The 21,174-nt window shown below is 43.5% G+C and overlaps 1 protein-coding gene across 4 annotated transcripts in view; it reads left to right on the forward strand.

Moving 5' to 3' along the window:
- Positions 1 to 21,174, forward strand: part of niban1a (niban apoptosis regulator 1a) — a 61,703-nt gene that overhangs the window by 36,633 nt on the left and 3,896 nt on the right. For all 4 annotated transcript variants that reach the window (XM_056275841.1, XM_056275838.1, XM_056275839.1 and 1 more), the window contains 7 exons: positions 3,650 to 3,754; positions 4,543 to 4,705; positions 17,961 to 18,148; positions 18,461 to 18,607; positions 19,547 to 19,657; positions 20,269 to 20,376; positions 21,024 to 21,135. In XM_056275841.1, coding sequence (XP_056131816.1) covers positions 3,650 to 3,754; positions 4,543 to 4,705; positions 17,961 to 18,148; positions 18,461 to 18,607; positions 19,547 to 19,657; positions 20,269 to 20,376; positions 21,024 to 21,135 — 934 coding nt within the window. The remainder of the gene's footprint in view (positions 1 to 3,649; positions 3,755 to 4,542; positions 4,706 to 17,960; positions 18,149 to 18,460; positions 18,608 to 19,546; positions 19,658 to 20,268; positions 20,377 to 21,023; positions 21,136 to 21,174) is intronic.

Raw genomic sequence — 21,174 nt, forward strand, 5'->3', positions numbered from 1 at the left:
ACAGGTGCCACTGTAATGAGATAATCAGTGTTATGGACTTATCTGTCAGTGGTTTTAATGTGTTGGCTGATCGGTGTATACATAGATACATATACATACATATATAATATGGACAAAAGTATTGGGACACACCTCTTAATCATTGAATTCAAGTGTTTCATTCAGACCCAGCGCCACAGGTGTATAAAATCCAGCAGCTAGCCATGCAGTCTGCATTTACAAACATTTGTGAAAGAATGAGTCGTTCTGAAAAGCTCAGTGAATTCAAGTGTGGTACTGTCATAGGATGCCATCTTTGCAATAAGTCAGTTTGTGAAATTTCTTCCCTGCTAGATATTCCACGGTCAACTGTAAGTAGTATTATTGAAGAGTGGAAGCATTTAGGAACAACAGCAACTCAGCCATGAAGTGGCAGACCACGTAAAGTCACACAGCGGGGTCAACGAGTGCTGAGGCGCATAGTGTGTAAAAGTCGCCAACGCTCTGTTGACTCAATAACTGCAGAGTTCCAAACTTCTTCTGGCGTTAACATCAGCACAAAATCTGTGCTCCGGGAGCTTCATGGAATGAGTTTCCATGGCCGAGCAGCTGCATGCAAGCCTTACATCACCAAACACAATGCCAAGCGTTGGATGGAGTGGTGTAAAGCAGGCTGCCACTGGACTCTGGAGCAATGGAAACGTGTTCTGTGGAGTGTCGACTCACACTTCTCTGTCTGGCAGTCTGATGGATGAGTCTGGGTTTGGTGGATGCGAGGATGTTACCTGCCTGACTGCATTGTACCAACTGTAAAGTTTGGTGGAGGAGGGGTAACGGTATGGGGTTGTTTTTCAGGGGTTGGGCTAGGCCCCTTAGTTCCAGTGAAGGGAAATCGTAATGCTTCAGCATATCAAGACATTTTGGACAATTCTATGCTTCCAACTTTGTGGGAACAGTTGGGGGAGGGCCCTTTTCTGTTCCAGCATGACTGTGCCCCAGTGCACAAAGCAAGGTCCATTAATATATGGTTGGGTGAGTTTGGTGTGGAAGAACTTGACTGGCCCGTACAGAGCCCTGACCTCAACCCCATCGAACACCTTTGGGATGAACTAGAATGAAGATTGCGAGCCAGGTCTTCTCTTCCAACATCAGAATGGGCAAAAATTCCCACAGACACACTCCAAAATCTTGTGGAAAGCCTTCCCAGAAGAGTGGAAGCTGTTAAAGCTGCAGAGGGGGGGACCAACTCCATATTAATGCCTAGAATGGGATGTCATAGCAGTTCCTGTATGTGTAATGGCCAGGTGTCCCAATACTTTTGTTCATATAGTGTATATATCATCATCATCATCATCATCCTTCGACTGCAGTTGAGCATGCACTCACAACGTCACGCCATTATTCTCTGTTTCCCATTTGATTTGGTAGGTCTTATATATATATAGCGTTTTTTTCCGAAGCCGTCAATGGTGTTATAAGTGCTCAACTAATGAGGAGTAGAATATCAACACAGATACAGGAAAAAAAGTTTTAATGCATAGCAGTACAGGCCTGTTTCGTGTGCGATGTATCTGTGTTGATATATATATATATATATATATATATATATATATATATATATATATATATATATATATATATATATATATATATATATATATATATATGTAGGAAAAAATCTTTTAATAATACATAGTAGTACAAGCTTGTTTCATGCATCGCGCACTCGTCAGCTGCTAATGTGATTCAACAAAGAAAAACAAACAGTTTACGTTAACTCACGTGACGCCCCTAATTTAAGTGGACAGTAACCAATGAGAGGAGAAAACATTTGAACTATTACAACCAATGGGGTAGGTAGTTACGATGCACGACACCCAATGGTGGGGTAGAAAACATTACAACCAATGGGGTAAGGGGTTGGGGCTTGTTTTGAAAAAGCATTTATAGGACCAGGGCACTGTTGAAATAGCATATATTTAGAATATAACAAGGTAACATCAAATGGAGTAATTTATGTATATCATACCACCCCACTGTGTGATGTACATAAATTACTCCATTTGACGTTACCTTGTTGTATTTTAAATGTATGATTTACATATATATATATATATATATATATATATATATATATATATATATATATATATATATATATATATATATATATATATATATATATATATATATACACTACCGTTCAAAAGTTTGGGATCACCCAAACAATTTCGTGTTTTCCATGAAAAGTCACACTTATTCACCACCATATGTTGTGAAATGAATAGAAAATAGAGTCAAGACATTGACAAGGTTAGAAATAATGATTTGTATTTGAAATAAGATTTTTTTTACATCAAACTTTGCTTTCGTCAAAGAATCCTCCATTTGCAGCAATTACAGCATTGCAGACCTTTGGCATTCTAGCTGTTAATTTGTTGAGGTAATCTGGAGAAATTGCACCCCACGCTTCCAGAAGCAGCTCCCACAAGTTGGATTGGTTGGATGGGCACTTCTTTGAGCAGATTGAGTTTCTGGAGCATCACATTTGTGGGGTCAATTAAACGCTCAAAATGGCCAGAAAAAGAGAACTTTCATCTGAAACTCGACAGTCTATTCTTGTTCTTAGAAATGAAGGCTATTCCATGCGAGAAATTGCTAAGAAATTGAAGATTTCCTACACCGGTGTGTACTACTCCCTTCAGAGGACAGCACAAACAGGCTCTAACAGGTACTATTTAATGAAGATGCCAGTTGGGGACCTGTGAGGCGTCTGTTTCTCAAACTAGAGACTCTAATGTACTTATCTTCTTGCTCAGTTGTGCAACGCGGCCTCCCACTTCTTTTTCTACTCTGGTTAGAGCCTGTTTGTGCTGTCCTCTGAAGGGAGTAGTACACACCGGTGTAGGAAATCTTCAATTTCTTAGCAATTTCTCGCATGGAATAGCCTTCATTTCTAAGAACAAGAATAGACTGTCGAGTTTCAGATGAAAGTTCTCTTTTTCTGGCCATTTTGGGCGTTTAATTGACCCCACAAATGTGATGCTCCAGAAACTCAATCTGCTCAAAGAAGTGCCCATCCAACCAATCCAACTTGTGGGAGCTGCTTCTGGAAGCGTGGGGTGCAATTTCTCCAGATTACCTCAACAAATTAACAGCTAGAATGCCAAAGGTCTGCAATGCTGTAATTGCTGCAAATGGAGGATTCTTTGACGAAAGCAAAGTTTGATGTAAAAAAAATCTTATTTCAAATACAAATCATTATTTCTAACCTTGTCAATGTCTTGACTCTATTTTCTATTCATTTCACAACATATGGTGGTGAATAAGTGACTTTTCATGGAAAACACAAAATTGTTTGGGTGATCCCAAACTTTTGAACGGTAGTGTATATATATATATATACACACACACTCACACATTACATTTCTCTCGCTTTCTCTCTCTCTCTCTCTCTCTCTCTCACACACACACATACACACACACATCATAACTTGAAACTGAATCGAATACATGGAATGTTGACAGCTCGTGAGAATAGAGAGAGTTTCACTGTAGGGTTTCACTTAGTTCTTCTGACTTTTCAAATATTTTACATCTAAGGGTTCTTCTGCTTGCACTGGTGTGTATATGTGTGTGTGTGTGTGTGGGTGTGTGTATGTATGTTCAGGTCATGGCCAACCTAGTGATGGAGCAGCTGCTGCCCTCCCTGGAGAAGGACATGCTGCCTCGTCTCAACGCCAAGAAGACAGAGCGGAAGAGAGTGTGGTTCGCTGTAAGTTACCATGTCACTCCGTAGAGCTGTGTATGTGCTCACATATAGAGATGTAGAAACATGAATCCAAATCACCGACTTCAGCTTAAACAATGAGGAGTTTAGCACATTGGTTCATGGAGGGTTTTAATTTTCAAGTGAGACTATAGAGAGAATTCGAACATGTTCACCTGCATCCATATGTCATTTTCAGTTTGGCAGTTTGACTCTATGTCAGGGTTTTAGGTGTTTCTTTCTTCGAAACAGCCTCCACAGGGTTTTGGATGAAGGAGATTGCCAAGAGTTAGATGTATCCAACAAATGGGAAAACAAAATAATTCTAAATTCGTAGATTATATTATCATCATGTAGGCCAAAGCAAGCCTCTATAGTTTTAGAACTTGAACCAACTCAGATAAACCTGGAAGCCCTTACTGTTTTCCTTGTGAGGACAGATTTTTGTCATCTAAGTGGAGTATTGATACTCCTATTTAGAAACGTTGTGATCTACATTGCCCATTGTTCTCATGTTCTACATTCTGTCAGCTGTCCCGTGCCTTTGTATTGATCTGAGCTGTCAACACAAAGGCACACACACCCACGTACACACTTCATTTGTTGAAAATACATCATTTGTTGAGCAATCTTTTGTTGAATCTATATGCTGTTGCACTGTTTTCCTTGACGACTCATTTTGCTGACTTGAGAAATCGACTGTCTAATGCGTTGTTTTTCCGCTGACTGTGACATGAGCTGCAAACACACATAACCTATTTTCAATGTGATTCCAATTCCATCGTTTCAATCAGACGGTGGAGGCAGCTTACATCTTGGTTCAGGAGCATCTTTTGGAGGGGCTGTTGGCGCTGAAGGACGAGTGTCGTACCTTTGCCCGCCAGCAGGAAGTGTTGATCCACTCGGACATGGACCAGATCCTCAACTCTAGAGCCCGTCTGGAGAGCAAACTACAAAGTAAGATCCAAGTCATCAGCCCTCCAACCTCTTCATTTTTAGTGGGTTATTTCAAATGTTGCAAAGTCCAACATCCAGTAATACCAAAGAGGAATACCTGTATTCTGTGCAGTTTATAATAATGATAATGATAACAATGATAATAACAATAATAATGGATTATGTTTGTGTAGCACTTTTCTGGACGCCCAAAGCACTTCACATTAAAGGGGTAACTCACTTCAACCACCACCAATGTGTAGCACCCACCTGGGTGATGCACGGCAGCCATTTTGCTCCAGAACGCTCACCACACATCAGCTTGAGGTGGAGAGGGAGGAATCATTTGGCCAGTTACACTGAGGGATGATTAGGTGGCCAGATGGAGAGAGGCATGTTGGGAATTTACGTGGAGAGAGGCATGTTGGGAATTTTGCCAGAACACTGGGGAACTCCCTACTCTTTGCAATAAGTGCCATGGGATCTTTAATGACCATAGTGAGTCAGGACCTCGATTTAACATCACATCCGAAGGACGGCATCTCCTACAGCACAGTGTCCCCGTCACTGCACTGGGGCATTTGGATTTGATATTTGTTGTTTTTAATGGGACCAGAGGGAAGACTGCTCCCTACTGGCCCACCAACACCACTATAAATATACTATATATGACACATATAATGATGCTATATAGAATTTACTGACAATCAATCTCAGCCCTGTCTGACAGGACCGGGTATATTCCACTTTGTTAAATATGAAGGATGCGGTCTTTGTGTAACTGGTGCTGAACTCCAGCTGAGACAGAGGCAAGGGCTTTCAAAGGAAAAAAAATCCAGATAACATAAAAGTAATCCGCCACTTAACATTTCTCACAGCATCTGAAACGTCACAAATAGTATGCGTGTGAATGCATGTGGCAGAACAAATAAATGTGCTCACCTCCAAGACTAATAAAAGGAAGCCAGGTGCAGACTGGTAAATATGCAAAAGAACAAAAGGGGAATGTCTGCATAAAAAAAACAAAACTATTCTTCAGAGAGAGGATACAGTCTAAAATAGACTGTATAGAAGGTAACGCTGAAGAATCCAATGTTTTCTAACAAGAACACTATAATCTATGGTGTCATTTAGCTGATTTTTGGATTCTTCAAATCTATAATTGGGAAGAGCATCCATAAATGTGTGTGTGTGTGTGTGTGTGTGTGTGTGTGTGTGTGTGTGTGTGTGTGTGTGTGTGTGTGTGTGTGTGTGTGTGTGTGTGTGTGTGTGTGTGTGTATATATATCCCGGAAAGAAACACCATGGACATCATTTGCCTGATGAGATATCACAGATTTGGATCTAATTTCCCATTCTCACACAGCAGTGGTCAGAGCAACGTGACACTTGAGTGTTTGGCCTTTGTCTCAGGACTTGTGCAACGTGTGCGTGTGTGTGGGTGTGGGTGTGGGGGGGGGGGGGCGGTGAGGCCTGGAGCACATCCAGGGTGTGGTAGAGAATTGTGATCTGATTCACAGCTCCTTCACTTTAGTGTTGTTGTTCAAATGTCGACACTGATACCTGTCTCATGGCTAGGGGATCGTCTGCAGATGATACTCTTCACAAGATTTTCATTCTATACAATGTTTATCCACTGAAACCCAAAGCAACACGGAGCCACATGGCCCTCGCTGAATGTTATTTTTAACCAGGACAAAATTACAGCCAGTGTTGTGTTAGTTAACAAGCAATATACCAACAGATTTTTTTTTTGAAAGCACATTTAAGGTTAGCGTTAACAAATAAATAAATTCAGCAAGACACTAACATGTGGTACGTATTCCTTTTTTTATATAAATTTTTGGGCCCAGAATTGTACTTTCTCTCACATAAAGTTTTGCACTGCATGGTATGTTTCTGAATCAGGCTTTTTAAAGTTGTCTCAAGTCAAGTTTATTTATATAGCACCTTTCACAGGCAGTCAAAGTGCTTCACAATGAAAGAACAGGATAAACAACAACAACAATAATGATAATAATAATGTTATGAATGAATGTATGTAAGCACCTTGGGGTAAAGCTGGATGGCTAAGGTGTCTCCACGATTACATATCTCCACTTTCCTAATTTATTTCATATTCGAATATTAACATTTTACTCAGCCATTCAATTGAATCCTTTTCTAGTAAGTCGTGTGTGTATTTCGATTTCCTTCACTCTCGTCTCTTCTCTTTTTTTTTTAACCAAGGTTTATTTTGAGATTGTGTGTTGCAGTGGTACGTGGCACCGTTGAGTTGTCTCCAACAATTTCCCAACACAAACCTTCCTGTTTCTGATCAGGCCCTCCCCATTTAAATCCAAAAAAATTAAAAATTAAAAAAAAATAAGGAAGGTTGTGGTTGGCTCTGCATATAAAGTCATGGTAACGCTTTACACTGCAAATAATAATAATAATATAACAAACTTTATTTGTATAGCACCTTTCCTACATAAAATGCAGCTCAAAGTTCAAAGTGCTTTACATTAAAAACAGGGGAAACAAACTCAACAATACAGATAAAATAAGTTAAAAACAATAAAACACAGACCTAGGCAAAAAAAAAACAAACAAAAAAAAATAAAATAAAACCACAGTACAAGATAAAAAATAAGAATAAAAAGAAATATAAAGTGGAATTAATTAAAAACAAGAGCATAAAAATGGGTCTAGAGCTGATTCTTAAAACTATCTATGGACGTTGCTTCTCTTATTTGTTGGGGGAGTCTATTCCAAGCCATCGGTGCATAAAAACAAAATTCTGCTTCGCCATACTTTTTGTAGTTCATTCTAGGGACAGTGAGCAGGCGGCACCAGAGGATCTAAGAGAGCGGCTTGCAACATAATCAGATAAGCAGTCAGATAGGTATGAGGGTGCTAAACCACATAGAGCTTTAAACACAAGTAAAATAATTTTAAAATCAATCCTCAATGCTACAGGAAGCCGATGCAAAGACGCCAAAACTGGGGTAATGTGATCTCATCCTGGTTTATGTTAAGATCCTTGCTGCCGCATTCTGTACTAGTTGCAGCCTATCAATACTTTTTTTTGGGTAAACCAGTAAGAAGTGCATTGCAGTAGTTTAGACGCAAAGAGATAAAAGCATGCATCACCTTTTTGGCGTCTTCCAGGGAGAGGTAGGGTCTAATTCTAGCAATATTTTTCAGGTGAAAAAAGGCACCCTTTGTAACATTGTTGATATGTGATTTAAAATCCAACTCAGAGTCAATGATGACACCAAGGTTTTTTACTAGTCTTATTCTGTACAGCCAGACGTCCCATTCTACTTGATATCATTTCTCTCTGTGCATTAGTACCTATTATGAGAATTTCTGTCTTGTCTTCGTTCAATTTGAAAAAGTTTTCACTCATCCATTGTTTCATACTAGACAGACAATTCATCAAGGGATTGCAAGCATCTGGCGCTACAGATAAATATAAATATAAACCAAGACAGTCTCCGGCTTATGGAAAAATATGTTCAAAATGCAAGGGCCAACATCATTATGCAAAAATGTGTTCGTCTAAAGATAAAAAGACGGGATACAAGTGTAACCCCTTCTTCACTGGCGGGCAACGCCAAGCACATTTGAACAAGACAACATCCTAATGCTACCAGTTACTAAAGTGTTACAAGCAAATCCAATGGCGCAACAGGATCCTGAGTTCTCAGCGGTGGAATGTTGAGCTGGCCGAACCTCCTGTGCACTAGTAGGCTAGTGCCACTAATGACAATAATAGTGATAAATGATAATAGAAATAATTAACCAGGATATTTATCAGTGTAGTAGCGCCGTGCCTCCACTGAGAAAATACTACACTTACCTAAGGCTAGTGAATGGTGTATCTTCCCAGAATTTAAACAAACCTGTGGTTAAGGCAGATCGTGTAACCCTGCTGTGTACTGAAGTACCGTACACGCTTATTACCAGCACTCCAAAAGTAAATGAGCTGCCAATACACCCGAAATATAATTAATAATAATAGGATTTATTGGATAATAATGAGAGAGAGAGAGTGTGAGAGAGAGAGGGAGAGAAAACAGAGAGTACCACACTCGTGTGGTACTGTTGGTCAACTAAACATTAATTAAAATTTCACAGGGTGTGACAACCGTTCACAATACACAGAAAGAAAGTATCAAAAGAATACAAAATACCCAGTGCTTTCTGTTGGGGCCCGTTGGTGCACATTAAACCAGTTCTCTGAGCGCCGGGCAAGGCAGACACCCTACGATGCCCAGGCGACGAGACAAAAGTGCGTTGGTGTGTGTGTATAAGTGATCTGTCCAAGTTACTCATGACCCAACGCTCCCACGACCGGGAGGCTGTGTGTAGTTCAGGGGATGATCGGCGCTGTGCTTGCCGTCGGCTCCCCGGCAGGGCCTTCACCCTCAATCGCTCCTACGACCGGGAGGCTGTGTGCAGTCCAGAGGACGGTCGACGCTGTGCTTGCTGTCGGTTCCCCGACAGGGCCTCCACTCGCAAGATGGCCACAGGTCGCAACGTTCCGAAAACCCCGGCGAAGACAATGGTCCTCCGGTGGGAAACGAAGCAATAAGACCCAAAACAAACCCCACCAGCAAGCACACGACCGGGGGCCAATCGCAACCCTCAGGTCCTCAAATGCGGGCCAGTACATGGCTGTGTACAAAGTCTCCGCGAAACGGGCACTCAAATGGGGCCGCAGAGAGAGAGAGAAAAAAAATGGGACCTCTCTCCTTGGAGTCCTGCTGAATCTGCAAGCTCCCTCCTTTTCGCGAGGAGATCGACCGTTGCGACCCCGCGATTTTGCGGGCAGAACACTCCTCATCCTATCATTGGCCGATAACAAAAATTCAAAGACAAATACATCCCATTGGTCCACACGTTTGGAAACCACACCCACACAGGAAACGTTTTAAGACACAAGCATGCTGGCAAATGAAGCACCAAAGATCTCCAGATTCTAAAAGGTCCTTACACTCTTCCCCCACCAAATAAACAGCATGCCCCCATGCTGAGTCACACAGGCATTATGAGAATAAAGAACCCAAGGAACAAACAAAAACTTACCCACCAACCCCACCAAATAAATAACATGTCCTGCCCATACCAGGTCACATACTTACTAAGGTGAATAAGGAAGAAAAGAAAAGAACATAAAGAAATTACCAAAACAACAAACATAGTCTAGCACTCAGAAACTAGCTATGGGTGCAATGGCAGGAGTGCATGGCATAAGCACAGGTGTGGGTGCGCATGTGTTGCAACAGGAATGTGGGCTACACCACCAGGCATGAAGCTGCACTGGCGCTATGTGTGATGTGACTACATAGTTCGTACCCTGGACTCCTAACCCTCCATACACTAACCTATCAGTAGGTTTCCTCGTCCTTTGAGGCCTTCGTACTGCAGGTAAAGACTCCGAAGAAACTACATCAGAGGCATTTGGAAGGGGAGTGTCAGAACTATAGTGCTGGTTAACATGTTCTTCAACCTCCACTATACCGTGTGAGCTGACAGTAGGTTCCATCTCTGCGGGAACACTAACCCTCTTACTAGGTGAATGCACTGGACTAGAACCTCTACCCTCAATGGAGACACAAGGCACTGCGGAGTCTAACTCCATCACAGGCAGCACATCCTGGATGTTTACACACAGAGGAGCGTTTTGCACTGCATCCTCAGCATAACAGCCACACTCAGGCTCGGAATCGCTATTTGAGAAACTGGACCGTTCCTGAGTCACAGCAGTCGGAACTTCAGGTCAAACGACCCTATGCTTATCCTTAGCTCTCCTACGCCTGACAGCTCTAGGGCTGGGAGCAGGAGTGGTGTCAGCCACAGAACCCAATCTTACCTCCTGTCCCCTACAAGAAGCAAACAACTTTCTCACTACCTGAGTGTTTGTGCCAACCAAAATAGCTATCCCCTATTTGGTCTGAGGGTCAGGACACAAAAGAGCTAGGGTGTCTACCACCTGAGGCACTCCAGTAACAGCCTCAGTAAACTCAAGCCTGAGAGACAAGTAGCCATCATATGGGTATTTGTGAGAGCTCAAACCCCATATTTCAACATTTTCCACTGGCTGCAGTGGCAAATTTTTCAAATATGCCTCATAAAAGCTGCGATACAAGATAGTGACCTGGGAACCACTATCAAGAAGAGCTTTGGCATAAATCCCCTCTATCAGCACAGGCATCTCAGTAGAGGACCCCACTAAGCCAGCCAGCAGGGGTGACTGGCTTACTTTAATTTGAGGTAAGCATTGGGTGGAACGGATTTTGTGTGATGGAGCTCGACGCCGTTCCATCACTGAGCTCTGCTGACGTTTCCCTGTGGCAGTGACCCTTTTGATCAGCTTCCGATTCACCTAGTCTGAGGTTCTCAGAACGCGTACACTCTCGCTTGGTGTGACCATCCTCCCCACACTTATAGCAAAAGACGCCAGGCAAAGCAGATGAAGCAGCAGACGTGGGAAAGGTCGAGGAATCAACCCTCGGGGAAACCAGTGCAGTCTGCGGGGCTGGCATTTCAGGAGTCAGGGTAGCAGCACTCAAAACCCTACTCACTAAAACTGTCAGCTCCTTGACTTCATTCCTTAAACTATCCACCTCAGATGCCACCGGATTCACAGCCACCTGGGGAACAGCAACAGCAGCAGTCACACATGCACGAGGAACCGCAGCGGCAGCAACAGAAAGCTTAGTGTTTTCTCTCACACTTACCCAATGCTCCTCTTCTCGGATTTCCCGCATCAGCTGAGAGAAAGTAGGTGGATCTTGCAAAGTATGCATCATTCGCACACGTAAAGCCACCAAGTCAGTGGTAAGGGCACCCTTAAAGAGCCGCTCCATGCGTGCATGATTCAAGTCAGCAGAACCAATCCCTCCTCTCACAAGAACACGGTGGAGGAGTTTCTCCAAGCGATAGAGGTAAGCAGACAGTCTCTCTCCATCTTCCTGGAATGTATGGCGAAACGATGCCATAAGATCTGCCCCACTCTCAGTGGACCCATACACAGTGTCAAGAGCAGTTAAATACTCAGTAGCCGTGGAAGAGGGATTACTGACCTTCAAGAACCTCACGATGTCCCCAGCAGGCCCACGCAAGCTTTCAACAATGCGTTGCCTCTTTGCAGCATCTGCACACTGCCATTCAGTGATCATCTGAGTAGCCTGTTCCATCCAGGAATCATATTCCTCCTCACCGGGGGAACAGGTCGCAAACCTGAAAACAACCTCAGCTTCCTATAACTAGGTGCATCAGATGGGGCCTGATTACAGCGGTCCACCAGCTTGCTTATGGCATTGACTAAATCCGTGCTGACATCAGGTGTAGGATGCTGGGTGCCCATGACAACAGCCTTAACATCACCCATTGACTTACCCTCCTGCTGTAACAATGCCAACAGCTTGGCCTCAAATGCATCCCCTTCAGGGACAGGGTTAGCATACGGCAAACTACTCAGAGCATGAACAGACCAGGGACCCGCTTCACCTACAATTCCCATCTCAGGGGGTAAAGAAACGGGTTCTAAAGCAGCAGATGTCTCCACTAGAATGAACATGTGCCTACCAGTCTTGTCACTACGGCAACCACGTATCCGAGTGCGACCCAAAACTTTGACTGTATCAAGTACACGGCTCACAATATCATTTCTGACATTCAGTGGCACTTTGCTAAGCAAAATAGCATGAGACACATCCAAATTCTCCTCACGGCTCCACTCGACAGCCTGACTGAGCTCCATGCTAACTGTATTAAATCACAACAACAAACAACAATAAACAGTAAACTACCTACTAAAGTTAGTAAAACAGGAGTATCCCAGCGGTGCCTCCAAAATGTAACCCCTTCTTCACTGGCGGGCAACGCCAAGCACATTTGAACAAGACAACATCCTAATGCTACCAGTTACTAAAGTGTTACAAGCAAATCCAATGGCGCAACAGGATCCTGAGTTCTCAGCGGTGGAATGTTGAGCTGGCCGAACCTCCTGTGCACTAGTAGGCTAGTGCCACTAATGACAATAATAGTGATAAATGATAATAGAAATAATTAACCAGGATATTTATCAGTGTAGTAGCGCCGTGCCTCCACTGAGAAAATACTACACTTACCTAAGGCTAGTGAATGGTGTATCTTCCCAGAATTTAAACAAACCTGTGGTTAAGGCAGATCGTGTAACCCTGCTGTGTACTGAAGTACTGTACACGCTTATTACTAGCACTCCAAAAGTAAATGAGCTGCCAATACACCCGAAATATAATTAATAATAATAGGATTTATTGGATAATAATGAGAGAGAGAGAGAGAGAGAGAGAGAGAGAGAGAGAGAGAGAGAGAGAGAGAGAGAGTGTGAGAGAGAGGGAGAGAAAACAGAGAGTACCACACTCGTGTGGTACTGTTGGTCAACTAAACATTAATTAAAATTTCACAGGGTGTGACAACCATTCACAATACACAGAAAGAAAGTATCAAAAGAATACAAAATACCCAGCGCTTTCTGTTGGGGCCCGTTGGTGCATATTAAACCAGTTCTCTGAGCGCAGGGCAAGGCAGACACCCTACGATGCCCAGGCGACGAGACAAAAGTGCGTTGGTGTGTGTGTATAAGTGATCTGTCCAAGTTACTCACAACCCAACGCTCCCACAACCGGGAGGCTGTGTGTAGTCCAGGGGATGATCGGCGCTGTGCTTGCCGTCGGCTCCCCGGCAGGGCCTTCACCCTCCAACGCTCCCACGACCGGGAGGCTGTGTGCAGTCCAGAGGACGGTCGGCGCTGTGCTTGCTGTCGGTTCCCCGGCAGGGCCTCCACTCGCAAGATGGCCACAAACCCCGGCAAAGACAATGGTCCTCCGGTGGGAAACGAAGCAATCAGACCCAAAACAAACCCCACCAGCAAGCACACGACCGGGGGCCAATCGCAACCCTTGGGTCCTCAAATGTGGGCCAGTACACAGCTGTGTACAAAGTCTCCGCGAAACGGGCACTCAAACGGGGCCGCAGAGAGAGAGAGAAAAAAAATGGGACCTCTCTCCTTGGAGTCCTGCTGAATCTGCAAGCTCCCTCCTTTCGCGAGGAGATCGACTGTTGCGACCCCGCGATTTCGCGGGCAGAACACTCCTCATCCTATCATTGGCCGATAACAAAAATTCAAAGACAAATACATCCCATTGGTCCACACGTTTGGAAACCACACCCACACAGGAAACGTTTTAAGACACAAGCATGCTGGCAAATGAAGCACCAAAGATCTCCAGATTCTAAAAGGTCATTACACAAGGTACACACAGTTCACGACACAGGTGACAGTGATGACCTCAGCGATTCACTCTTCATCAGTATGGTATCCACGGAGGAAGAAGTCGAGGTGCAGTCCACAGAGATTGCAGGCGTTGGTCAAACTGAGTACAGAGAACAAGGACAAATGGATGGCACCATCCATCCATCCATTATCCAAACTGCTTATCCTGCTCTCAGGGTCACGGGGATGCTGGAGCCTATCCCAGCAGTCATTGGGTGGCAGGCAGGGAGACACCCTGGACAGGCCGCCAGGCCATCACGATACCATTTATGGTCAATGGGATGCTGGTTCCATTTCAGCTTGACACAGGGGCAAAGGCCAATTTAATAAACATAAATTATGTCAGAGCACTTAAAGAGAAACCTAAAATAATAAGAAATGCAGTTCCACTTAGAGCATATAATAAACTGCCCATAGAAACAGAAGGAGCATGCAGACTAAGAGTGACTGTAAAAGGAAAGATGCACAACGTGCTGTTTGTGGTGGTTCCTAAAGGACAATCACTCCTAGGGGACAAAGTGTGTGAGGATCTGGTATTGGTCAAAAGGATTTATCAGATCAACAGGCAAAATGTAGCACTGGGCGCACAATGCAAAGGGGAAAGCGACATTGTACATAGTTTTCCAGATATCTTTAAAGGACATGGAACACTACCATTCACCTACAGAATCCAACTGAAGAGTGATGCCAAGCCTATGGTACACACCTCAAGGAGAGTACCAGTGGCACTTCGTGCCAGCCTGAAGAAGGACCTGGACAGGATGACACGGTTGGGGGGTCATTGAACGGGTTGAACAACCAACAGACTGGGTGTACACCATCACCTGTGTGAAGAAAACAAATGGTTTTGTTAAAGAATAGAAGTTGCTCAGTTTGGCCAGATAAACACCATTCCTTAGTCCCTCTTCCAGTTCTGTGGTGGGCAGGAGCTCCTCATCTAGACATGCCTCCATCCATCTTTTGGCCTCCTCCAGGTGACACAGGTACTCATAGGCCATATTCTGCTGCCGCCTCTCATCCATCTCCTCTGCTGTGAGCCGCTCCATGCCATCCAGAACCAATCCATATCTCAGCTGCAGCCCATCTGCCTCATCTGAAGTTGACATCTTCTCTTGAAAAAAGTTATAGTCCCCGATCAGCAGTCAGATGTGTCGTCACTTGCGCTGCATTTGGTTAATTTGTCCCCCCTTTACTGTCCTCGCTGGCAATATCACTAAAAATCTGAATTAGAACATAAAAAGAGAACATTATCAGATTCCAAAGAGGGAAGAGATCACCAGTGAGATGGCTGGTGCAAAGATAAATGCCAGTTTGACATCAGAGAGGTCATTTTCTTGGGCGACAAGGTATTAGGAGAGGGCGTGGAACCACATTGCTTGAAAGTGCAAGCCATACAGGAGATACCTCAACCCAATGATAAAAAGGGAGTCCTGCGAGCCATGGGAATGATCAACCTCCTTGGCAAGTTCGTTCCAAATCTGTCTTCCAAGACAGTATGCCTAAAAGAGCTGTTGCAACACAATGTAGTTTGACTGGACTGAGAAACATGACAAGGAATGGATGGGAAGAACTGAAGTGGACTCTGTCTACTGAGCCAGTCCTTACATTCTTTGATCCATTGAGAAGAACAAAGATCTCCACGGATGCCTCAAAAGATGGCTTGGGTGCTGTGCTACTGCAGGCTGAGGGAGATAAATGGCAACCAGTGGCATATGCCTCAAGATCCATGACAGACACAGAGAAACGCTATGCTCAGATTGAGGAGGAGGCTCTGGGGCTAGTGTATGGGTGTGGGAAATTTCACAGCTATGTATATGGTCTTCCTACTTTTATGGTGGAGACTGATCACAAGCCGGTGATTTCAATCATAAAAACGAACGACATGTCTCCCAGAATCCAGCGCATGATGATGAAGCTTCAGAAGTATGATTTTGAGTTAATATACATACCAAGGAAATACATCGTGCTTGCTGATGCTTTGTCTAGGGCACCTCTCCCCAGCAGGGCAACACAAGTCATCCCCACGTCTGGTGATGTTGATGTGCATGTTGACATCTTCTTTTCCTGTGTCTGACATCATGTGGCAGAAAATCGTGCAGGAAATGGCAAAAGACCCAACACTGCAGGGAGTGATAACCAATCTCCAAGACGGCTGGTCAAAAGGCAGCTGTCCACAGTTCTATCCAGTCGGGGCGGATCTGAGTGTGGTTAATGGCCTTGTGCTCAGACAGAACAGGATGGTGATTCCATGTTCCATGCGCCAGAATATGCTGCATCGCGTCCACGAGGGGCACCTCGGTGAGGAGAAATGTAAGAGGAGAGTGAGAGAAGCAGTGTACTGGCCTGGGATCAATAGGGACATCGAAGACCTTTTAGTGCTAGATTATTACTCTAACTATCCAGAAATAGCACAGCTTTGTAGCAAGTCAGCTACTTGTGTTATCACACACATGAAAAGCTTCTTTGGCATGGGATCAAGGCAGGGCATTCCACAATCTGTGGTCAGTGACAATGGACCGCAGTACAGCTGCAGAGAATTCAGACAGTTCGCAGAGCAGTATGGATTTCAGCACAACACCTCCAGCCCCTTGTAACCACAGGCTAATGGCAAAGCTGAAAAGGGAGTCGAAGTTGTTAAGAGACTGTTGAGGAAGTCAAGTGACAGTGAAACTGATCCTTATCTAGCTTTACCGAGCTACCACACTGCACCATTGGCATGTGGAGCCTCTCCTGCTGAGCTCCTCGTGGGCCTCAAGTTGCATGCCACACTGCCACACATTCCATCGGAAATGAACAACAAGGGACTGATTAAGAAACAGCAACAGCTCAAGCTGAAACAAAAAGAGAACTACGACAAAACAACCAGGAGACTGGAAGCTCTTCTGGAAAGATGCAGTGAGAATTAAGGATCATAACACCTGGGACAGAAAGGCAACTGTCCTGAAGTGAGTCCCAGATCATTCACTGTACAAAGTGATGATGGACAAGTGCTTAGGAGAAACCATAGGAGTTTGCTTAAGACTCAGGAGAACTTTTGAAAACGTGGTCAGGAGAACATGCAGGGGCAGCAGGTCAGTGGAAGTCCAGACCGGCACACTGATGATTCTCCTCCCCCCACCACAAAGACTGGCACACCAGCTTTGAGAAGGTCAAGTAGACCTAGTAAACCATCAAAGAGACTAATAAAGGAAGTACAACCCAAAAGGGGAATGTGAATAAAAAAAAGGGGGGGGTTATTGTGAAAGAAATGTTCGCGGTTAAACAGAATGTGTTAAGAGTCAAGGAAAAAGTGATATGGAATATTGTATATGATATGCAATATGTGAAAGAAATGCAGTTAAACAGAGCGTGAAACAAGAAAACAAAGTGATACAGAATATTTTATATGAGAGGTGAGAGAGAATGTTAGACCATGAACAATGTTGATAGCTAGTTTGGGAAACAAGAAAAAGCACAAACAAGTTCTAAGAGTATATTTGAGTTTTATTGAAAAGTTGTGTGTTAGACAAATGTTTTATATGGAAGCACTGAAAGTTGTCTTTATGTCATGTAACATTCCTAGGAAAGGGGACGTAATATGTCTATAGCTTGGCTATATATATCATCGACCTGTAGGTGTCGCTGTAGTTCGTGAGGAATAGCACATCTGGGTAATTTAGAGGAAGAAGAGAGTGGACTAGAAGACCTGAAATAAAGAGCTAGCACGACTAGCGAGTTGCAAACTTAACGAAGTCTCATTTATTCTACAGTAAGAACATTACAGTCATTATAAAGGTTGCCCAAAATACTGTTTACCTGCTTTTTCTTCTCTTTTCCAATTAGCAGCAAGTTCTTGTCCTTACACAAGCTGGCCGGTAACTGGCTGCTGACTAGTTCAGATATCAAGAAGCCATACTTTCAGTGTACCCAACAAGTCAATAATGCAAACAAATACGTTTTTTTTAATTCTTTGATCCAACACTTTCAGCCATAGTATCGGAGCCAGCAGAGAAGTTCTGCTCAGAACATGTCCAGCCTTATCTCGCCTCTGTCCTGGAGGAGCTGATGGAGCCAGTCAGCTCGGGTTTCCAGGAGGGGCGACAGCTTTGCGACAGCATGATGGATGGTCTGTGCCAGGACTACCAGGTGGGCGGTGCCACAGATAACCTAAAGCAGGTATGTGTCAGTTTTCCTTAAAATCCACTTTTGGTTTACCTGCCTCACTCGACCCCCTTTCCTTTAGCTGCTTCTTCGCCATTGCTCTTTCCTGTCTCTTCTCCTCCTTGCTTTTACTCTCTTCCTTTCACAGTTATTGTTTCTGTGGTCATTTCTCCCTCTTACATTCGTGGTGCACATTATCATTCCAATACACTAGATTTTTTTTTTTTGTATGACCAATGACAACTGTGATACAAAGGCTCATCTTACAACCCTTATCTTTCTCTGTTGCTCTTTCTCTGTTTCTCTCTCTCTGTCTTATGTTGGCAGTTCCTGGCTAATATGGCAAGGCCAAACTTGTTGAGCTGTTATCAGAGGATCAGTTCACTTCAGGAGAAGCTGACTCACCTGCAAGAGCGTTTTGGGTTCTCGAACATCACCAGTCTGATCCACAGTGCACAAATAGACCTGCAGCAGGTAGCCTGTCATTCCCTCGTGCTCTCTCACACAACAACCACCTCAAAAAAAATCAAAAACAAAAACAATCACCCACAGTACACCCCAGTACACATTTGTAAGTGGGTACTCACACATCCATCCACAATGCATCAATGCATAGATCTTGAGTTTGTAGACATACACACACATACACGGCGAGTTGGCAGTAGCGTCGTAGAGTGTTTTGAAGCATCCCTATGAATGGAAGGGAGTATTGCTCTAGCTCCCTTTCCTCAATAAACTACTGTTGAAGTGCCCTTAAGCAAGGCACTTCGCTCAACCCCCAGGTTGAGCTGCTCAGTGGCCACAATACAATGCTATGATCATACTGGGCAGCTCTTAGCTGTTAATGTAACTTTGATCGCTGGATGGTAGAATGCATTCTCAGTTCACTATCCCCTTGATAAATAAAGGTTAACACTTGCACACATGGATGTGCACTCCCTTGCACACAGAGTACTCAGGTCTAATTTAATCAATTCACTTCCTCTTTCTCTCTGTGTGTGACCTTATTAGCATTTTCTACACATCAATGCCCATCTGTTAACTGTCAACCCTTGGCAGGCAGCTTAGCCCTTGTGTCTGTGTTGATCCTAGTCACAGACTGTGTGGGCTGTAGAAGTGTCTGACACAATATTTTGATTAGCCAGTATTTATGATGCACCAGTGATTGTACTGTGTGTTTCTTTTCCTTAGCTGATTTTGTATTTAGGCAGCATCCAGTTATTTCCACAGTGACGAACACAGGGAAAACCAGTCATGTGAATGAATATATGATGAATCACAGGAAGGCCATTAATGGCATCATTTCACTGATGGATTTTTCACGTGTTTGTTTTGTTTTTCTTACACATTCTGTGTTTTGGAAACTGGGCTTTTAATTTCAGTCTGCTCTTGCCTCTTGTTTGTTTGGTTCAGCTGATGGAGAATGCAGCCTATACCTTTGAGCAGCTGCTGCACAAGGCCATCCAGGACAACCCAGACTGTGCAGGCTCCGCTATAGAGAAGACCAAGCACAGGGTGCTGAAGGTCAGATCATTAGTCATAACACAGGAGGGAGGATACAATATATCTCACAGATGCTAATATGAGTATGGAGCTTTAATAGATTAAAAAAGGAAGTGATAAAGTGTTTTTCAGTAATGCGCACATCATCATTGAAAAATGTGATCATTCCGGTATTCTCATGTGTAATGAGATACAATGTTTTCAGATGTTTTATTTTCCTAGTTGACCTATTCTTTGGTTCTGTTTAGAGTGCTGTATCTAGCAGTTAAAATAAAATACCTAACCAAGATACCTTATTACATATCTGCAGATATATATGCTAAATGCACAATGGTATAAAGCAGTGGTATTCAACCATGTACCATGAAGGGTCATATGTGTGTGGGTTTTCATTCCAGCTGAACACTACACTATCTCATTTCACTATTTAGTCCTCCTCAGTTATGGTTGAAGGTGTGTTAATCACTGAAATCAAGTGCTGCAGTGTTGGTTTGGAGGGAAAACCTGCATACACATGGTCCTCCATGAGACACAGTTGATTGCCACTGATATCCAGTATATATTAAATATACCTGAGCTTGACTGATGTAAACATACAGCAGAATACTTTACCTCAACTCTGTGTCCTATAGCAATATGATTATGACAGCAGCACAACGAGGAAGAGGATCTTCCAGGAGGCTCTAGTGGCTATCACCCTGCCCCACATCAAGAAGAACCTGGCCCCCAGCTGCGAAACAGTGAGTGAAAACACACGTATTTAGACTTAGGCATATTCAGGCTATACACACAAACTCCCAAAAATGCACACAAACACACAGACCATGTCCCAAGACTAGGTTCCCATGATTTCCACGATTCGTAAAACATGGACAGAATCACTGAGGAGACATAAAAACAGATTTCAGATCGCAGAATTTGGACATTTGGGGGAGATTATTATGAAATTTGTGAACGTATTAGGAATATAAAGTAATTTGTCCTTAGACTATCTAAGGACAACCTCACAGAAACCTTGTCGCTCTTCTGTGTCTTGTTGCACGTGAGTCTATGCATCACATCAGTTAATGCACATGGGTTTGTTGTATAGGATAGAGAAAAAAAATGTCAAAATGACCAGCATCACAGGAAACATCAAGAAACTAAGAAACCTGGCCATTTTGCATTTGTTTTAATTACTGTAGTTTATTACACTAACTTTCTTACAGCAAAAAAAAGACAACAATCTGAATAAAACCAATGAGAAAAATTTTGGAAATTGGTAAGAAGTAAAAAGGATTTCATACAACACGCACCATCTGACTTGCTTGCGCTGTCTCTCTCTCATATTACAAACAATTCGCACATACACATACAAAGCTTAAGTTGTCACTGTGTCTCTCGATAGGCACTTCAGGGTCTTGAACAGTACATCTATGCCGACCACTCCAGCTTTGTTAATGTTGAGAACGTATATGAGGGTATTCTGCTGCAGACCCTGGACAAGGAGGTCACCAAGGGTAAGCTACTTCCACGACTACTACCTCTACCATTTATTG

This window comes from Lampris incognitus, chromosome 3 (assembly GCF_029633865.1).
Source record: "Lampris incognitus isolate fLamInc1 chromosome 3, fLamInc1.hap2, whole genome shotgun sequence".
NCBI classification, from domain to species: Eukaryota; Metazoa; Chordata; class Actinopteri; order Lampriformes; family Lampridae; genus Lampris; species Lampris incognitus.